This window comes from Gossypium arboreum, chromosome 12, assembly GCF_025698485.1.
Source record: "Gossypium arboreum isolate Shixiya-1 chromosome 12, ASM2569848v2, whole genome shotgun sequence".
Classification (NCBI taxonomy): Eukaryota; Viridiplantae; Streptophyta; class Magnoliopsida; order Malvales; family Malvaceae; genus Gossypium; species Gossypium arboreum.
This window is the reverse complement of record NC_069081.1, coordinates 109,453,071-109,471,915: the sequence shown is the minus strand read 5'-3', so window position 1 is coordinate 109,471,915 and position 18,845 is coordinate 109,453,071. Positions and strand designations below refer to the sequence as shown.

At 32.5% G+C, this 18,845-nt stretch overlaps 3 protein-coding genes across 4 annotated transcripts; all 3 read right to left on the bottom strand.

The window, feature by feature from the left end:
* Positions 1-116: 116 nt before the first annotated feature.
* Positions 117-2,541, bottom strand: LOC108476695 (uncharacterized). The gene is made up of 3 exons (XM_017778968.2): positions 2,198-2,541; positions 1,077-1,768; positions 117-767 (listed from the first exon to the last, which is right to left on the bottom strand). Exons 2-3 carry the CDS (start codon positions 1,625-1,627, stop codon positions 539-541), a joined length of 780 nt encoding a protein of 259 aa, XP_017634457.1. The 5' UTR covers positions 1,628-1,768; positions 2,198-2,541; the 3' UTR covers positions 117-538.
* Positions 2,542-6,147: 3,606 nt separating this feature from the next.
* Positions 6,148-9,555, bottom strand: LOC108479821 (exocyst complex component EXO70E2). Its single transcript, XM_053022664.1, has 2 exons — positions 9,142-9,555; positions 6,148-8,408 (listed from the first exon to the last, which is right to left on the bottom strand). The coding sequence occupies exon 2, from the start codon at positions 8,307-8,309 to the stop codon at positions 6,366-6,368; it is 1,944 nt and encodes a 647-aa protein (XP_052878624.1). The 5' UTR covers positions 8,310-8,408; positions 9,142-9,555; the 3' UTR covers positions 6,148-6,365.
* Positions 9,556-10,715: 1,160 nt separating this feature from the next.
* LOC108476659 (uncharacterized) lies at positions 10,716-14,680 on the bottom strand. Of its 2 annotated transcripts, XM_017778929.2 has the most exons (4): positions 13,973-14,678; positions 12,599-13,308; positions 11,888-12,312; positions 10,716-11,631 (listed from the first exon to the last, which is right to left on the bottom strand). In XM_017778929.2, exons 2-4 carry the CDS (start codon positions 13,116-13,118, stop codon positions 10,864-10,866), a joined length of 1,713 nt encoding a protein of 570 aa, XP_017634418.1. In that variant the 5' UTR covers positions 13,119-13,308; positions 13,973-14,678; the 3' UTR covers positions 10,716-10,863. The 2 variants fall into 2 exon arrangements, with proteins under 2 accessions (XP_017634418.1, XP_052878622.1); XM_053022662.1 differs by having other exon boundaries at positions 12,599-14,680.
* Between the last annotated feature and the right edge of the window lie 4,165 nt (positions 14,681-18,845).

The following is an 18,845-nucleotide window of genomic DNA, read 5'->3' as shown; positions in this document are numbered from 1 at the left end:
GCATATGGGTTGAAATCAAACAAAGCATATGTTCTCAATAGAAGATCTTTTTCTGCTTTAGGTATATTTACAAGCTTGTAATGTACCATCAGTTTTACTTACTTGACCCATGTCAATGGAACAAGGATTAAATTTCTCGATTTTATTAAAAAAAAAAATTCAATTACACTTTAAACTATAGCACAAAGACTTCCTAATAAGATACTTCAATGTATAGTATTGACATTAGCTTCCATTAACATGTTTTCTTAAAATGGAGCATTGCAATAAGTTATAGAGTAACCAGCAGAGGCCAGAAAAACTTCAAATATAAACGAAGCAAGTGAAGAGTAGCCCCAAACTTCAACAGGATCCTTGTGGGTGCTTTCAAAACCGCACATATATACATTTATAATATACATGTGTGTGTGTGCCTGTACCTTTTGAAGCATGTTGCACACAACAGGATGGGAAGCAAGTGAAAAGTAGCCGGAGACTTCAACAGGATCCTTGTGGTTGCTTTCAAAACCACACACGCATATTACAGTGGAGTAAAATCTCAAGAACAAGATGGGCAGCAAGAGAAGCAAGTGCACCATCTCTTAAAACCTGTATTTCGGTTTGGTTTTTGGGTCTGTGATTTAAGGATGTCCTGAGAGGGCTCTAGTTTAGGGGTTTCCGGGGGGTTGTCTGGCGTTTCCTTATGGTTTGTGGAATGTTGTGATTGTTGTTTTTTGGTCTTTGTGCCTTTTGTCAATGAACCACTTTTGTCTGCATCTCCTGTCAATCTACATAAAAAAAAGAAAAACATAATAAATATATCAGTTACTGTTTATGATACTATTTAAGGACTTTAAACATAGTGATTTACATTGAGGTTGCGGTCGGTTTGAATGTTCGGTTAGTTTATTAGTGTTGATATGCGAGGTATTATTCACTTCGACCCATCGTATCTTCATTAAGGATGGTGTAAATACTTATATCTCAAGACTGAGTCTGGTACAGAATCAAGGTATTATTCTACTAGATAAATGGCATGGGATTTTGATGAGTTGCTTGATTACTAAAGTTGAGAAACGAGATTAATTAAAACTTACATAGGGAAGGCAAAAGATCTGACACTAGCATCGGAATGCGTAGATAAACTACGGGAATGAGGTGATAATCCCGTAGCAACATTATCCTTTTGCTGACATTCTTTCTCCTGCAGAACCTCCCTCATGGCTTCAGCCGCTGATGCAGAAGCACCAAACTCGCCTTCGCCCTTGTTGAAACTCCCATTTCTCGTGGTGATTTCAGGGGATAGCATGTTTCTTGGAAGCTCCATCAATGGACTCGAAATGTTTAAGGAATCACAGTTGAAACCAAAATCACCAGATTTAGACATCCAATTGAACTGGTCCTTGGTGAAACTCGCGTTCATCGGGTGAATGCTGAACAATGATTCGTTTGAAGCCGTACTCCATTCAGCTGGGCTGGTTGTGCTTGTCGCAGCAAACACATGGGATGGAATCCTGTCTGAATCTACCAATAGGCAGTTTTCATCTTGTGGTTGTTCATTCGCCAGTGATGGCGAAACAGGCGTGATTGAACCATCAGTGGATTGTCTGGTTGAACTCAGTTCTTCAACAACTACTTGACCAGACATAGCGGATGGGGAAGACGAGTGAGGAGGGGATCTTTTACTTTCGCTAGAATGAACTGCTTGATGATGCTTATTTGGTGTATCAGTATCAGAGAAATCAAGTGATGTCTAGTTCCATACCATCGTAAAACCCAGGAGTTGATTCTGTATATGAAATAAGAAACAAAGTAAGGCTTCAAATCTATCAAATATCTCTCATTGCGGCAAAACAACAAATGCCTTGTGCACAAATAAGAACCCAGCAAAGATTTCCAGATAACCGGAAGTCCTAGCAATGAAAAGCTATAGCTATATTGCCCGGATTCATATGTATCTAACACATATATCTATTTTAATTGCATTAATAATATCTCACACTCATTCCAATCATAGATTAGATTTGCAATATAAACAAGCGCAGATGCTTGATTTATCAAAAAAACCAAAAAGAAAAAAAAAGTTCTAAATATTTGCAGATAATGAAATTCAAATACCATGATTGATTAAGCTTTGTATATCCAAAACCAGAATAGGAATCAAACAGGATACTAAATTAAATCAAATCAAATAAACTAATAGAAATTGGAAACTTACATAAAAATCAACAACCTTCAAAATAATCTCAAAGAAACCTTCCAATCCATCAACGTCTTGGATTTCGTATGTGGATCAAGAGATTGAGAAACAGAGAAACCGAAAAACCAAGAAACAAAACAACTTTGAAAACCCCCCAAAAAGATGAAAAACCGGACAGAAAACGAACAGACAGAGATGACCGATAATGTGGGAAGAGAACTTGGAGAGGGGGATTTGAGAGGGAAATTTTAAGGCCTGAAATTGGTATAAGGCTTAACCAACTTTCTTAACGAACTTACCCGCCATGTCTTAAAACTAACCAATTGGTCTGTCTGGACTGTAACTTAGACAATGCCTTCTGTTGTTCCAGCCTATCTAATCTACCCTTTACCTGATTTAGTATTTAATTTAATTAAAATTATATCCATATTAATATAAAATAAATTTATTTTTAATATTTAATTAGTAATAACTTGTTGAGTCTTTCTGTATGTCTTTTAGATAGGTGGAGTTGTGCATTTATATGATATGATATTGTCTATAGATGTGATATTGTAGATAGGTTTTATACATGTCGATACGTATCTTACTCTAGGTTTAGCACATGTTTATATAAGGTGAGTTTGCCATGTGATGGGGTACGAACCCACATCATGTGGTCTTATAGAAGGGTGCAAGTACCTTACACTCGAACTCATAGTGCGACGAGAACTTGGAGTGCGAACCGTGTAGAAACCGACCCAGACTCAATTAAATTATGGGTCAATAATAGTAAGTATCATTACAATTTGTCTCCCACCCAGTTCAAAGAAGAGTTAAAAGTGACTCTTCTTGGAACTTGGTTCTATGAGACGAGAGGTAACATAAAGAGAAGCTTATTAAATACACTTTATACCTTAACTTGCAACGTCCAGCTCGCCCTGTGTCAAGAAGGGGTACAGTTGTACACAGCTGAAAAGGAAGTTACTTGAGCCTTAAAAATTACATTGTTCGAATCCGAGATTTTGGAGAAGAAGTCATTGTTGAGAAGAACAATTTTAAAGGTAATTTCCCTAAAATTTCCATTGTTCTTTCGATTTTTTCCTGGTTTTATTAGAACACCATGGCTAGTACTAGAGGAAGTGGTCGTAATATTTAGAACATCTCTTTGTGACGCCTTAAAGTGAGTACTCCGGTGGAGGTTAAGACCTATGTTTTGCTACAAAGGTGGAAGAAATGAATCGTGTTTTGACTGCTTGGGGAATTCAAATATCGAACTTCGCTTAAGACTTTTCAATCCCTAAAGGATTATATAGGCCATTGGATGATCTGCCACAAAGAATTTAACATATTTCGTTGTGTTGTGCTCGTCATCCCTCAAGGTAACAGGTAAAGTAATGCATCCCTTCACCTCGATTGGATGGTTCTCAAAACCATACAAAAGACTTGCCCTCTTTAAAGCTTACTCTTTAAACCCCATCTTTTGGTGTGCATCCCAAGTTAACACCTCTACAATAGTACCGCTATCAACCAAAATTCTCTTTACCTCAAACCTTGCTATAGTTGCTAACACAATCATTGGATCATTTCCGTTTTCACCACACACCAAATCCTCATCATTAAATCTCACATTACACTTCTAAGATGAGCCTTTCTCTTTGTGTTAGAGGTCGCCCACTCTTCATCTGTACCAATTATCACGTGTATTGTACCTCTAACTTTTTGCTTACCCTTGTTAGCACCTTGTGGAGTCTGGCTTGACGATGTAGCATCTTAAGCCACAAATCTTTAAGCTCATAATTCCTAATTGCTTCTTCAATCATCTTTCAAAGAAGAACAATCTTTTAGTCTTATGTCTTTCGTCATCGTGAAAATTACACTTATCCTTCAAGTTTGACATTGACTGATTACGTCGCATTGGTGGAGGATTTGGCAAGATGCCCAAACTTTTAACCCGATTAAGAATATAGGCACACGTAGCATTTAAGGGAGTATAGGTTTCAAATTTGCAATGAGGAACATACCTTCTTGTGTGTTCAACCTGAGATCTTTGAAATGCTCTCGACGATTCATTCTGCAAATAACCCTTCAATTGTTCCCATTTTTGTATGCATGGACTCTGAGATGGAGGGCCTTGATGGTCGCGAACTCCCTATCGATTTCTAAATTGTCTATTATTCCTCTAGAAGGTATTGCGAACCGCTCTCTTAATTTCTTCTGTGTCAGCGAACTTATGAGCCCTTTCATACAAATCTGCTAAACTCCATGGCCTATTATCAAAGAATGAATATTGCACGTGTTCATTCTGAACACCCATGATAAAGGCAACAATGGCCCATTGATCCTCCCAATTTTTTGTGTTTAACGTTAATGCATGAAAATGTTTAACATAATCTTGCAAGGATTCTCCATGCTTTTGCTTTTCTGACATCAAACTCATAAAAGTGTTCATTATTTTTCTATGTGCTCGGAATCTTCCCAAGAATATTTGGCCTAGCTGCAAGAAGCTCTAGATGGAGCCTTGTGATAAAGAAAGATACCAATCCTTCGCACTTTCTTTAAGGGTCGTCAAAAAGGCTTTACACTTTGCAACATTAGAGGCCCTTAGCACATTCATATAATTGTTGTACTGCATGAGATGTGTTAGATGATCCCTTCTTCCTTCGAACATTTTCTTTGGAACCTTAAACTCAGCTGGTAGACTCATAATTGTTATCTCAGGAGCTAATGGATTGTGTAAACAAAACAACCAATCCGTATCTTGGGCATTAGGATGCAAGGCTCACACATCTCTACGCACAGCATTCATTTCATTATACCACAATTTTGCATGTGCCCCTACTTCCTCCTCCTGGATTATTATCTTGAAGATCAAAGTTGTCAAAATGCATCTTCCTCAACTCTTCATTTTTCATACTAATAATTGTATATTTAAAAATTTAATTTAACCGCTCGAAATCAATATAAATTAGAATAAATTGTATTTATTTATCATAAGTAAATCCAATTCATTAAAACTCAAATTAAACTTGATCCCTATAAAATTTTGTAACCCGATGCATTTAATAAAAAATTATTTTATTTTTGAAACAAATAAACAAATCGGTTTTAAGTCTTCAATTAGACAACCTCTTGACTGTACCCTTATAAATTTAATTATAACTTTCCAATATTTGAAGTAGTAAAATTGATGAAAAATAGTAATAAAAGTTAAAGCTAATCCATGGGCATTTCTAATACAAGTATAAATGTTCATATTCTTAAAAATATATATATTCTTGAAAATGAATAAATAGAAAAACAGTTGGAAACAACATAATATAAATAAAAGAGATGTGGTCTACAGGAAGTCATGGATGTAGCTAACTCCTAATCAATATCTTACATTTAGCACATGCACATTAATACTTTCAATTTCAGTGTAACTGACTTTTTTCTCATTAATGGACACTACATGCCTCTTTGTCAGTTGTATTAATCTGGATCAAATGCTCATCAGCTATGTGGGGGCATCGATGGATTCAAGCCTGGCCTATAAGAAATTGATTTTTTTTTAAAATATGGAATATTTTGAAATATCATATTCCCCTACCCTATTTGTTTGTGTACGTGTTGAATACAAATAGTTCAACAACAAAAAATGAGCAACATTCGTCACTCTAATTAACCAGAGATAAATCAGACATCCTCGAGGTTACAAGTTATTAGTGCCGCATTCATGTACCTATGATACCCGGACTTAAGGATGAGTATATATTTGGAGGATTATAACTCCATACCAATTTCCGACATATATTCAGAGAAAAGGTGAACTTCAGGGAAAATAAAAGGTCTGGATAACATAGGCGTATTAAGCAGAAAAATATTATCAACCCTCACTAATAAACAAATACTAAGCCGAATATGGCTCCATACTCATGTCCGAATATGCATAAGGGATATTCACATCTTAAGCCAAAAAAAAAAAGGAATACTATCAACCCTCAAAATTATACCTAGAGAATGAACTGGATATATGCCTAGAATTGATGCATGTTTATAACAATGTTATTTCAAGCCAAGAGAAACACAGGCAAAGACAATCATAAGCAATCAGAAACAGAAAATTTTGGAAATGAAACATGTTAATTACAATCACATTTTATATCTACGAAAATACAGACTTGATTCAGAAGAAAATACCCAAAAATGGCTAAAACTTGACAGCTTATGTCTTCATCATTCTTCGTGAATTGCGCAACGATCTTGGTGATCCTTCGAAAAGGTCCAAGAGCAATTTTTCGACATCTTCAACAGTATGCTTAATGCATTTATCATCAACATGAGCAGGATTTCTTCCAAGAAAAGTCCGGTATGCATGGACCACTTTAAGTGAAGTCGAAATCCGCAAATCTTCGCGAAGCTGTGGATCTGGGATGCACCAACTTGTTTGGTTTTTGTAAACCTCCTCAAAGGCAATGCTAAAGCCCTTGCACTTTTCTTTGAAAGCAGATTTTGACAGGGAACTCGAGCCAGGGTTATCATCCTTGAGCAACAAAACGACTGAACTCCAAGTGACTCTCTCATAGTTCATTTCGTGTTGCTGGAACTTTGCGTTATGCTTACGGATCCATTCGTCTCCGAAGAAAGGCCTGAGTTCCGAGCCCTTAACCTTTTGAACCATGTAATGGAGGTTATTCATCAAGAAAATATGTTGTAAAGCTTCATCCTTGTATAGTTTAGATTTCTTATGAAGATTGGACTCCAAAGAGCTTGTGATTGATCGAAGGTGACAAGCCATCGGACAAGATGTGGAAAGAGACGCAGTTGGTCCACACTGTGGCTCACTAACTAGACTTGCAACATCTGAATGTTGATCCTCAAGAAGCAAATTGAGGGTGCTGCTATAGTCAGGGAACATACTGATGTAATTCATGACATATTTACTGAGAGGATGAACTCCACCTCCAGGGAAAGGGTATAATGATACATTTGAAGAAACAGCAACTCTGAACGTGTTGAATGCTGCTTTTACGGAATCAGCCAATCCCTCAAGAAGCTTGTGGAACTCGAGTCGAACAAAAGAACCACCATCTTCTGAGAACAATGCATCTATGTCTAGAACAAGATCTGCCAAAGTCTCATACATGTCAAGCAGACGAAGCAGCTTTTCGGGTTCTTGAGGCCCCATTGCTATGGCTTCACCAAAATTCAAGAGGCAAAGAATTGTAGTCTTCGCTATCTCAAGAAAGCAAAATGAATTAACTGATCCAAACTCCCCTAAGACCTGATCACATAACCGTTTTTCACTCATGAGATAGACACGGAAGATGATCTTCATCGACCAGATCCATTTATTCATCTCGGTACTCAAGCTACACCACTCCATTTTCAGCACATCCTCAATACTCAGTTTTCCATTTTCGAGAATGTCAAAATGCTGCTCCAATGCTTCCTTCCTTACACCAATGAAAGCTTCACAAAATTCCTGACCGTAATCTGAAGCAAACATAACCTTTGCAATGGACTTGATATCAGGAATTACATGTTCAGGGACCAAATCAACAATATATTCACCACATTCGTCGCTACGAGAGCTTTTGCTCGATGCTTCCTTGGCTGACTCATTATCTAATGAAACAACAGACTCATTGTAAACAACATTCCTTTGAGAAGAAGGAGAAGGCATGTATGTCGGTTCAGACTGTTGCTTATGCTTAACAAGCATATGAATAAGCTCTTCCTCAAGCCTTGACATTGCCATCTGCAATAAACTTGATGCACGGTGAAGAAGTTCCTTCTGCTTCTGATTTTCATTCATGGACAAGCCGCGTAAACTGTCTATCAGTGTCTGAACTTCATCTACGGCTTCTAGATAATCGGAAACTTCCTTGGGTCCAGAATCCCATATCATTATTCGATCCGACTCCCAAATCACAATTTTCCTCTCTACTCGTTTCAGTCGCTCCTCAACTTCAACAAATCCCTTTCCTCCCTTACTATCGATATTTGAAGTTATCAATGATAAGTGCGCATCAAGATCGATAAGGATTTTCCTCAAATCATCACTAAGATTTTTTGTAGTTCCTAATGCCTTGACAATATGGTGAGCAGCAGCAACCACATGAAGATCTCCATCATGTGCTGGGATGGCAGATTGACATTCATCCATATCCCAATTCTTTTTTTTTTTAAATTGCAACAAACCGAACAAAACCAATCAAGTAATTGACTTAACACCGACTAACTTCTCATGCAACCAAGCCTAACCCTAAACCAAAAACAAGACAAAACCATTATTTGGAATAAATAAACCCCAGACAGGATCAGGACCAACGAACATCTATCCAAGGCAATCAAGCCAAGTTTTCCACTATACAGAATCTAGAACACCAACAGGCCCAAAAACCATGATTTGGAAGATTGGACTTAACATCAACGAACTTCCAAGGTAATCAAAGCCAAGCCTTTCACTGGATCTAAATCACCAAATAGCCAAAAGCAGATTTGGAATCAATAAACCCCACATAGGATCAAAGAACAGATCAAAACAATTGTTTGAATGCTTTAGAATTCAAAGATATCTACCAAACAGTTTAAAGCTTGATAACTCCCCACCGCAGCAAAATCAAAAGTGATTTTAGATGATCATCTTAGCACAGAAGTTTTACAAAGGTAAGCTCTGTTACCTCACCTACCCTAAGCAAAGCCAGAAATATAAAGAAAAAAGTTTGAAGGACAAAAACAGATGAAAAAAGCTCATGATAATTGATGAACCTAGAGTTGATGAAATCAATCAATCAAGTGAAAATGATTTGATCATCAAATTAGAGAAAAAACGCCAAAACTTTTTTTTTGGGCCGGGGTGGTATTATTACCTCCTTAAAACACATTTAAAACATAAAACAAACTTTAATTAAAACCCCGTACTCGAAAATTGGCAAAAGAAGAGAAAAAAAAACTAAAATATTCAAAAAAGAAAAGTTAGAGGAAACAAACCAAACCTTAAAACTTGTTTTCCTTGATATCTTCGAAATCAAGCATCAACCCAGAAAAAAAGAAAAAGAAAGTCAAAAGGGACATCAAAATTCTCAAAAGAGAAGCAGAACAACAACAATTGTATAGGAATTTTGTCCAAAAAAGCAAAACTTGAATGAGACAGTGAATAAGTAGAGGTGGAGGAGGAGAGTGGAGACTGGAGAGATTAAAGAGGGAAGTTTCGTGGGAAAAATGCAGAAAGAATAAGGGATTTGGATTTTATTTTATTTTGAATATGATTTTATTATTTTTTTAGAAAAGACACCATACTAAAAATCAATTTAAAAAGAAATGGAGGAGTTGAATGCTTGCTGGGTAGGGAATTTAAAGTCGCGGCTTTGACTGTTGGTAACATTACGCGGGAGTTCTATTGTAAGCTCGAAACAAGAAAACATTATGGTAAACGTCTTACTTGTTAATATATATATATATATTTTTAATATTTTCTTATCATTTTAATAACTTTTCGTTTTTTTTTGTATTTTTTCATAATTTTTTATGTTCCTTTAGAATTTTTGTTACATTCTCATAATGTTTAATAATTTTATAATATTTGGTACTCTCAAATTTTTGTTATGCATTTAAAAATAGGTTTTGGAATTAAAAAATTAAATTTTGAAATAAAAATAATATTTTTGGGTACCAAGAAATTGTTGGTACTTCTATAATTGTTATCTCTCATAATTTCTGTTCTTACTCGTAGTCCTTCGTAAAATTTTTGTATGCCCTTAAAATTTTTATGCTTTCAAAAATAATTTTGGAATGAAAAATAATTTTAGAAATTAAAATTTTATATATTATTTTTGGTACTAAAAATTTTGTTGGGACAAACCAAAATTTGAAATTTTAAAAATAATAATTTTGCATTAGGATAAATTTAAAAATATTAAAATTTAATTAAAGAAAGAATTTTGTTTTTAAGACGAACCAATATTTGATATTCCCTTATAAATTTTGCTACTCCTATATATTTTTGAAAATTTTGGTACATTTTTAAATTTAAGTTTTGGAATGAGAAAGTAAATTTTAATATAAAAAGTATTATTTTTCATACTAAAAATTTTGTTGGGATGAACCAAAATTTGATATTCTAAAAATAATAATTTTGCATATTAATAGATTTTGTTATGTATAGGATAAAATTAAATTATTGAAAATTAAAGAAAGAAAGAATAAATTTTAAGAGAAATTAATATTTGGTACTCCTTCCTAATTTTGGTAGTAGTCTCATATTTTTGGTATTCCATTCTTGGTAATCAGGTAATTTTGGGTACTATTTCATAATTTTATCATTATTGTTTATTTCTAATTAAATTAATAAAAGATAAATTAAGAAATTAAAACAAACTCTAAACTATATTCTTTAAGGATTATTTTATCTTTAATTGTAGAATACTTGAATGAAGAAGTTAAATTTTATAAGAATTCTCTTTACTTGATTCAATTATGTTAGATTATTAAATTATAATTGGATTTTTGTAGATTATGATGAGTTAGGTTAATTTAATAAAAAAACCAACTCAACCGGTGGAATGCTCTCTGTGGGAAAATTAGTTATTAATGTATTTCCAGCACAATCACTTTGTTCATTACAGGTATATTCCAATTGTATTTAAATTTTTATCCTTTTCTATACTATAATCCCAATATGCATCACCATGTACGGAGATTGATACACACAAGGAAACTTAGATTCCATCCATGGAAAACAATATCCTCTCTGCATTTACTAGTGCATCAGACCCTTTCCTACTTTTCTCCACAATCTTCTCTATCAGTTGCTTCTCCATTTCATCATCACCATCACTACATTCATCTTCCCTCACACCCACTAATTCATGCACCCTTAAGTGTTGATCTTCCAATGTTCGTCCTCCACCATATACGGCCTCCTCTAATGTGTTCTTCGGATACATGCCATCTTGACCGCCCCAAGACATGTTTTGAATTCGATCATACTTATGCAGCTCGCCTTGATGCTTATTTCGATAAATATCAGGTAGTCCATCATCATCATCATGTTCTTCTTCTGATTCATCCGTCTTCAACAGCTCTTCACGAGCTTCAATGTATGCATCTAGAGCTTCCCCTGATAGTTGCATAACTAGAGGACCAGACTGGCAATCGATTTCTTCATTTGCTAATGGACTCTCAGGGTTGGATGAATATTTCAGTTTACTGTTAGAGATCTTTCGTGAAATCTTATACTGCCATTCCATTAGTTTCACCTTCTTCTGGCTGTTCCTGAGGGCCATCTCAAGTTCTTCTATACGTTCTTTGAGCTTCGATTGAATAACTTCGTGTAGACGCATGCTCAACTCTCGTGGTGAGACTGCATAATTTCCAGAATGAGTAGTAGAAGTGTCACGGCTATCTTTGTTTGAAACAGATTCGGCAAGAGCCTGTGCATTGATCATATCGGATCTCAATTCACCTTCGGCAAAATCTGGGTCAAGCTGCATCAATTTTTAGCTGTATTGTCAGAACACCCAAGCAAGTTTTCAGGCAAGGAAAAAGATTTCCATCATGTTATGCTTATTATTGTTTATTCCTAACTCCGATAAAATGTTTGAAACATTCAATATACAGCACTGCCATTGTGGAAAAATGAAGCAATCACGACACCAATATTGATTGGCAAGAGAGTATAAAGTAGAACGAAGTAGCTAGAAATGTGCAAATGAAGCAATGAGTCATTAGACAATGCGTTACCTCATCAAGATCAGACAATCTTCTCTCCAGGTTAGAGACGTTCATGTTTAGACCCAACCTCTCGAGTTCAGCTTCGAGCTCAGCTTCGATTTGACTCATTGACTCTGAACTTTCCCCTACCTTATCATAATATGATTCTCCACCATCACATCGTTTGGAATTATTGAAATTCTGTTCCACGGAAGATGATGCCCTGTCATGAAAGGAATCATCATACGTCTCCCCTGATTCGTACTTCTCATTAGCTATCTCCTTCACTGTCACCGGATCTTTCATCTCGAGCTCATCATGAAGATCTTGAACTACATTCTCTGTATGCTTTAACAACCCTCTCAACTTCAACACTTCCCTTCGATTTCTGATGCAAGAAGATACTATGCCAATAAAAATACCAAGAGAAAACAGAAACGCTCCATCATCCGGACCTGGTATGTTAATGAATGAATAAGTATTAAGATGAATACATTGAATTTAAGAAGCGACCGTGAAATATAGAGAAAAAATAACTAAACTAAACTAAACTAAATGCCAAATCATGTTCTTCTACATCAAGCTTAAGCTTGTACAAAGTAGCAATAAAATGCAACGGTGTCAAACACATACCGATTCAGCACCGACTCTAGAGCCCAAGTAACATAGAACTACAGAAAACAAACTGCATATCAATATAAAGGGTAAAAACAAAATTGAACAATGATGTGAAAGTAGTACCCTGTTGTGAATGAAACCGGTTTGCAGTATCCATTTTGCAAGGAACGCTTTGTCTTCCACTATACCGGTTTCCCCTCTTAAATTTCAACTTCTTGCGGAGATCTGAAGACTTGACTTTTGGCAACGGAGGAATCCCAAAAACATTTCCACTCCTTTCAAAAGTGGCTAGATTATGCAACGTACTCTCCACGGTTCGATTTGATCCATTGGGAAAACTGCCACTTGCTCTGCTGATTATTTGGCTTCCATCAGTTACGATCAATGGTCTCGATATCGCAGTCGGTGATGATGGAGGGAAAGTAAGTATGTATTCTTCCATATTAACATGTTCCATATATAGGTGAGCCATTATGCAACTATCTAAGGAACTAAAAGGTTTGAGTAAATGTCCATATGAATATCTAGTTTCAAGTGTGCTTCTTTTCCTCATAGTGTCACTTCTAGGCCCCTTTCTACATTGATCTTCTCTTGATTGAGAAACTAAATGGTGATCCATGTGATGTCCTGAACTTCCCACCATTTCACTATCGAATCCGCTATCGGAATCCACTTTTGCAGCTGAAACCACATAATGTCTATAAGAATCTGATACTTTCCTAGTTGAAAACTCTCTTCCATCTGAAGAAATATCTTGCTGGAGTCCCTTTGTCGAAGACAAGGGACCGTTCCCGGTTTCAGCCTCTTGAGTTCTTAGCTCAGGAAAGCGAGTCCTATCACTCAAAAGATTTTGCCAATATTCAGCAAAATAACCAGCAGCTGTTGCAACAAGCCATGAATCCATTTCTGTAACTACCGAGTTCTACAACACAAAATCTAAGTCCTTTTTTCCATTATCAACATCTACAACTTCCAAGTTTGAAAAAGAGAACATACATTGGCCTTACAACTCAGACATCAGCATAATAATTAATTATAGGATGGAATCTTCTTGAATCATACAATATTATACCAATTCCTCATAAAACTGAAAAACAAAATGCAAGCAAAGATGGAAGCAACTTAAACGAATCCATTTCAGAAACTACCAAGTTCAATAGCACAAAACTTGACTTTCCGATTTCGATATTGAAAACCTCGAAAGAACAATTCCCATGGATCCAATTCTGAAAGCGAAAATATCATTGGCCTCACAACTTGAGCAATTCAGCACAATCAATAATCAATTAAAGAACTGAATCTTCTTGAATTATTATTAATACAATAGTTTGCCAATTCCTCATAAAGCTGGAAACAATATGCAAGCTAAGATTGAAACTCTCAATTCCAGAAATTTAATAAACTAACCAATAGAAAAGCCAAAGGGAACGAACAAAACACTAGTGTTCCCAAGACAAACACATGATTGTGAAAATGATGTAAGAATCCAAGCCTTACCCGTTTGGAATACAAGATGAAAACTGCAGAAATCAATCAACAGAGGGAACCCATGTTTTACCCCAAAATGATGCTGATAAAGTGGTTTGCCTGCTTCAACTGAATAATAAGATCAACAGAACTGAAAGGGTGGTAAAGTTTTTCCTTCTTGTTTGAGAATTTACGTGAGTTGTGAAGTGAAACCTAAGAGACCCGAGTTTGCAAGAAGAGCCTTGTTTTGAATTATGAGCTTTGAATACATAGAGATGGGGATTCCATGGAAGAAAAAGACCCGTTGCTGTGTTATCTACACAAATTACATTTCAACTCCATCCATATCCTTTCTTTTTACTCAATTATGTTTTCTACCCTCTAAAATTTACTGTTCCTAAAGATCGAGTTCAATCTAATTCCACTATAAATGAGATTTTCACTCTTGGAATCTATGCTAACCCAAACAAATAAAAAATCAACACTTAACTATGTGAATATCCAGCTGATACAAAGTGAAACATTATAGCTAACCCAAATTAAAATGCAGGACCAACAACACTTGACTCAACCACATTCAACAGGCCGTTCAACTACTTTATCTTTTATTCATGACCCTTTTAAACCCAAACCCTCAGCATTTGCTTCGTTGGGCAATCCACATTCTTTAGAGGAAATATTAAGAGAAGAAAACGATCTCACAACCACTGGACAATACTTTAAACGTAATCGTAATCCTATCATTTTTGTATGAACAAGTTCAAACTTGTATAATAATAAACGCGCTTCAATAAAGGGATAAAACCATATTTTCCTCTACAGGCAATAATGATAGTGATAATTAAGTTAAGATTCAAGGAAAGCTTTATATTTGATATTATTGATAGTAAATAAGTTTATATCGAGAGAGAATAATTCATAAGTTGACACCTAGTTAAACTTTTTTTTTAATAATTAACTACATTTTTAACAAATGATTTGTAAGTTTGATATGTATAAATAGATAATATTTGGTATGATGATATAATCACTTTTCTTAAAATTTAATCGGTTGAAAAGTGATTCAGACGTTTGGTGTACTAAGTTTTATTTACTTTTGGCATACAGGTAGTAGAAGCTATTAAGCTGGAGTACGGTGGAGGTAGAGGGAATTTCCGGTGGAGCAATAAAATGCGTACAAATCGAAAAGAATATCAAACAGTGAAAGCATTCTTTGAGAGTTATTTTCTCATCAACAAGGTAACATGATTCATAACATAAAAGACGGGTAAGTTAATTTTTCATGTAGATGAAAAAGTTAAAAAAATATTAAGTCAAAATTAACCCTATCTTATTACCTCTTTCCTCTTACTTACTACTTTATTTTCTCTATTTTTTCAAACAAATTTTTTGCAAATAAGTTTTATTCATTGATTTTAATTTTTCTTAGCTATAAGTTTTATCCATTTAAGTTGTATCCGAATTGTGGGCTAGATCAACTATGATTTTATATTTCTAATATTTAATTATATGTTAAGAATAGAGTTTATTATAAAAATTAAATACATAAATATTATTTTTATTTAATAAGGTTAAATTAAATGAAATTATCATTACATTTTTAAGAAAGTATTTAGTGAACGATACCGATAATATAACTTTCGTAAAATCTTAATCAATGCTTTTCAAAGCATACCAAATATTGTAAAGTGACTTTATCGACAACTACACTTAATTGAAATCATAATATGATAAATCACCAAATGATTTCATATAGTATAATTACATGCATATTACAAATATAAATATAAAACTATTTATATAAAATAGGAGAAGGAATAATTAAACAAAACTTGAGAGAAAGAGGGTTTAAGAACCCAAAAATTTTAGGTTAACCAAAACCTCTTTTAGCTTTACAAATAAAATTATATATTCTATTGTGAATATATACCTTAAATATAAACCCTTTATTTAACTCTTGACAAGTAGATTGAAGCAAGACGGAGTTATTCCAGTTGACGCAAATTCTTGAATTAGAAAAAGAAATTGGACCACTAAATCTCTTGTTTTAATCTCTGAATTTTAATGGTCAGGGGATTTTGTTCTAAAAAAGGTAACGAAGAAAATGAAACCACCTATATGCGTTGATGGTTGGATTATGGGCAGAGTCTTTAATTACATAAAAATTTTGTAATTCGGGTGGACTGGATTTTATAATACCAATAAATTATTTAAATTTAAATTTTGTAATTTAAATTCAGAATATTTTTAGGTTAAAATTAAATTATATACTTTTACTATATTTTTATAATTTTTAAAATTTAAATCATATTATTATTATTTTTAAAGGGATTAAAATATAAATTTAATATTATTAATTTAATAAATTATAAAAATTTAAATAAAAAATCTGCTATTTTAAAACCCGAAACCTACCACCCTTGAGATAATTGCTATTTGTTATATTTTTTAGTAATAGATCAATCATTGAAATCCATCTATCCCAATCCCCAACCACACCTAATTTTAATAAAAGAAAATAAAAATTATACTATACAGAAAGCACAGCTCATGATTTCCCACCGTGTAGGAAAATAATATTAGGAAGGGTTCGATTATAAGAAACGTTGGGCCGAAATTTATATTTCTCTCTTTTTTAATAGATATTTACAATTATATTAATATTTATCATTAAATTTAACTATTATAATACAATTAATTATTAAATTCAAACTAACTAAATAAAATAAATTTAATCAAAACCACACATTTTAACTCAGAAACTTCAAATCCTAACACCCACTACATTTATTTGAATATTTTATTAAAATATAATATGAAAAAAAATATTTAGATGTATTTCTTTCACTAAAAATGATTTATGAGAAAATATATATTTTTTAATATATTCATGTATTTACTTTGTAAAAATTTTGATTCATGAAAAATGATTTAAGCTTTATTTTTCATTGTGTTTCAAATTGGCTTTTGGAATAAAAAACACTTTTGTTTCCATAAGTTTTAAGTTTTAGCTTTCGGATATAAAATTATCAAAATACTCTCGTTTGTTTTATTCAAACTAAAAATATTTAATTGATTTTCACATTTATTTTACAACTAAATAAATACTTAGCAATCAAATATATACTTAGTATTTAGCGATGAGCATGTAATTAATAAGAAAAATCTTAATTTTCTTTAATATGTTTTATATGTTTAAATTCAACTTTATAAATAATTTATATTAATTGTTTAAAAATATTTATATTTTATATTTTATGTATTAGGATATCAAGTTATTTAAATACTATTTAAGTTAATTTATTTTTACTTCCCAACATCATCTTTAAAATCAACATTTTAACAACAAAAGAGAATACATTAAATTAACAAACCGCTTCTTTTCACAACCATTCTCAAAATCACTTTTGAACCGTAACAATAATAAAGAACTAGCCGTTATTAATAAAAGACAATACACTCATTTTCTAGAAAAATGGCTTTATCTTTTGAAAACTTTTAGTCATTTTTAGAAAATAACTTTTTAAGAGTAACTTAATAAAGTCAAATATTATTTATTAATAATATATTTTAAATTTAAAAATATTAAAATATTAATCTAAAATATTATAAATTTCAATGTTTAATCATATAATGAATTATTAATTAAATTAATATTATTTTTATTTTAAAAAATTATTTATTATTTACTTAAAAAGTAAAAAGTAAAATATTAAAATTAAAATTTTATTTTGATGGTAATTTTAACATTAATAATAATCTTAAATTTTAATTAATATTTTTAATATTTTATTGAAATTGTGATACAAATATTTCAATAATAAATGTATATTAAAATTAATAAATATTTTATAATATAAAAGATGAAGATTGTAATAGTATAAACATGAAATAATTGTTTTAATTTTGCTTAATTTTAATGTTTTTTCCCAGTTTCAATGTGTCATATCCACTTTTATATATAATATATATAACTTCAAAGTTAAATTTTAATTAAATATTAATTATTATTAAATCTATATAAAATATTATTTATTATAAAATAATTTTTTATTTTCAAATGAACTAAAATAAATTTCAAAAAATTATCATACAAAAATATATAATACAAAAATTTATTCAAACATAAAAAATATTTATTTAAAAAATTCATTTTTCAAAACCATTTTCCGAATCCCTAATTTGGTGACTTGAGCTCTACACTCTTACCTGCTCTCCTACTCTCGCATCCATCTTCCAACAAAACCGCTTTGCCTTCCGTTAAATCTTTTCTTCCCACCAACCTTGGTTTGTTTGACGGGTAATTTAATATATTAATTATATTTGGAAGGTCATTTAATTTAATATATATTTTTATGACATCACTTTAATAAGTGTCATTCCAAATTTATTTTGCTTTCTTTTTCATATTAATCTGAAATTTTCATCCTATTTGTCATGAAATCGGGGCAATATTTTGGTTTAAATTTCGATTGCTATCAATTGTATCGGTTTTTATTAGTCTATTTTGCTCTATCATTCGTTACAGAAAATATTTTTTAAATTTTCTTATTTATTTTAAATTTATTGATTTGGCTTATTATGAGATGATTTTATTATTAACAACATATGAAATAGCTCGTTGAGAATGACTCACGTTTAAATCAAATTTAAGAGATAATCTTTTAGTTAAACTTTATTTTAGTCTAGATTATTTTATTATTATTTGACCTATGAATTTAGTTTATAGATAGGCTTTTTACAACATTAGAAAAAATATCCATTAAAGATTAGAATCCATAACACTTTTGGAAAATTTTGTTTACGTTTTGAGGTTTTTTATTTTCGGAGTTTTGTTTTTATCTCAATCTTTTATATTATTTGTTCTTTTTCCATTATAGTAAAATTATATTTACTCGTAGTT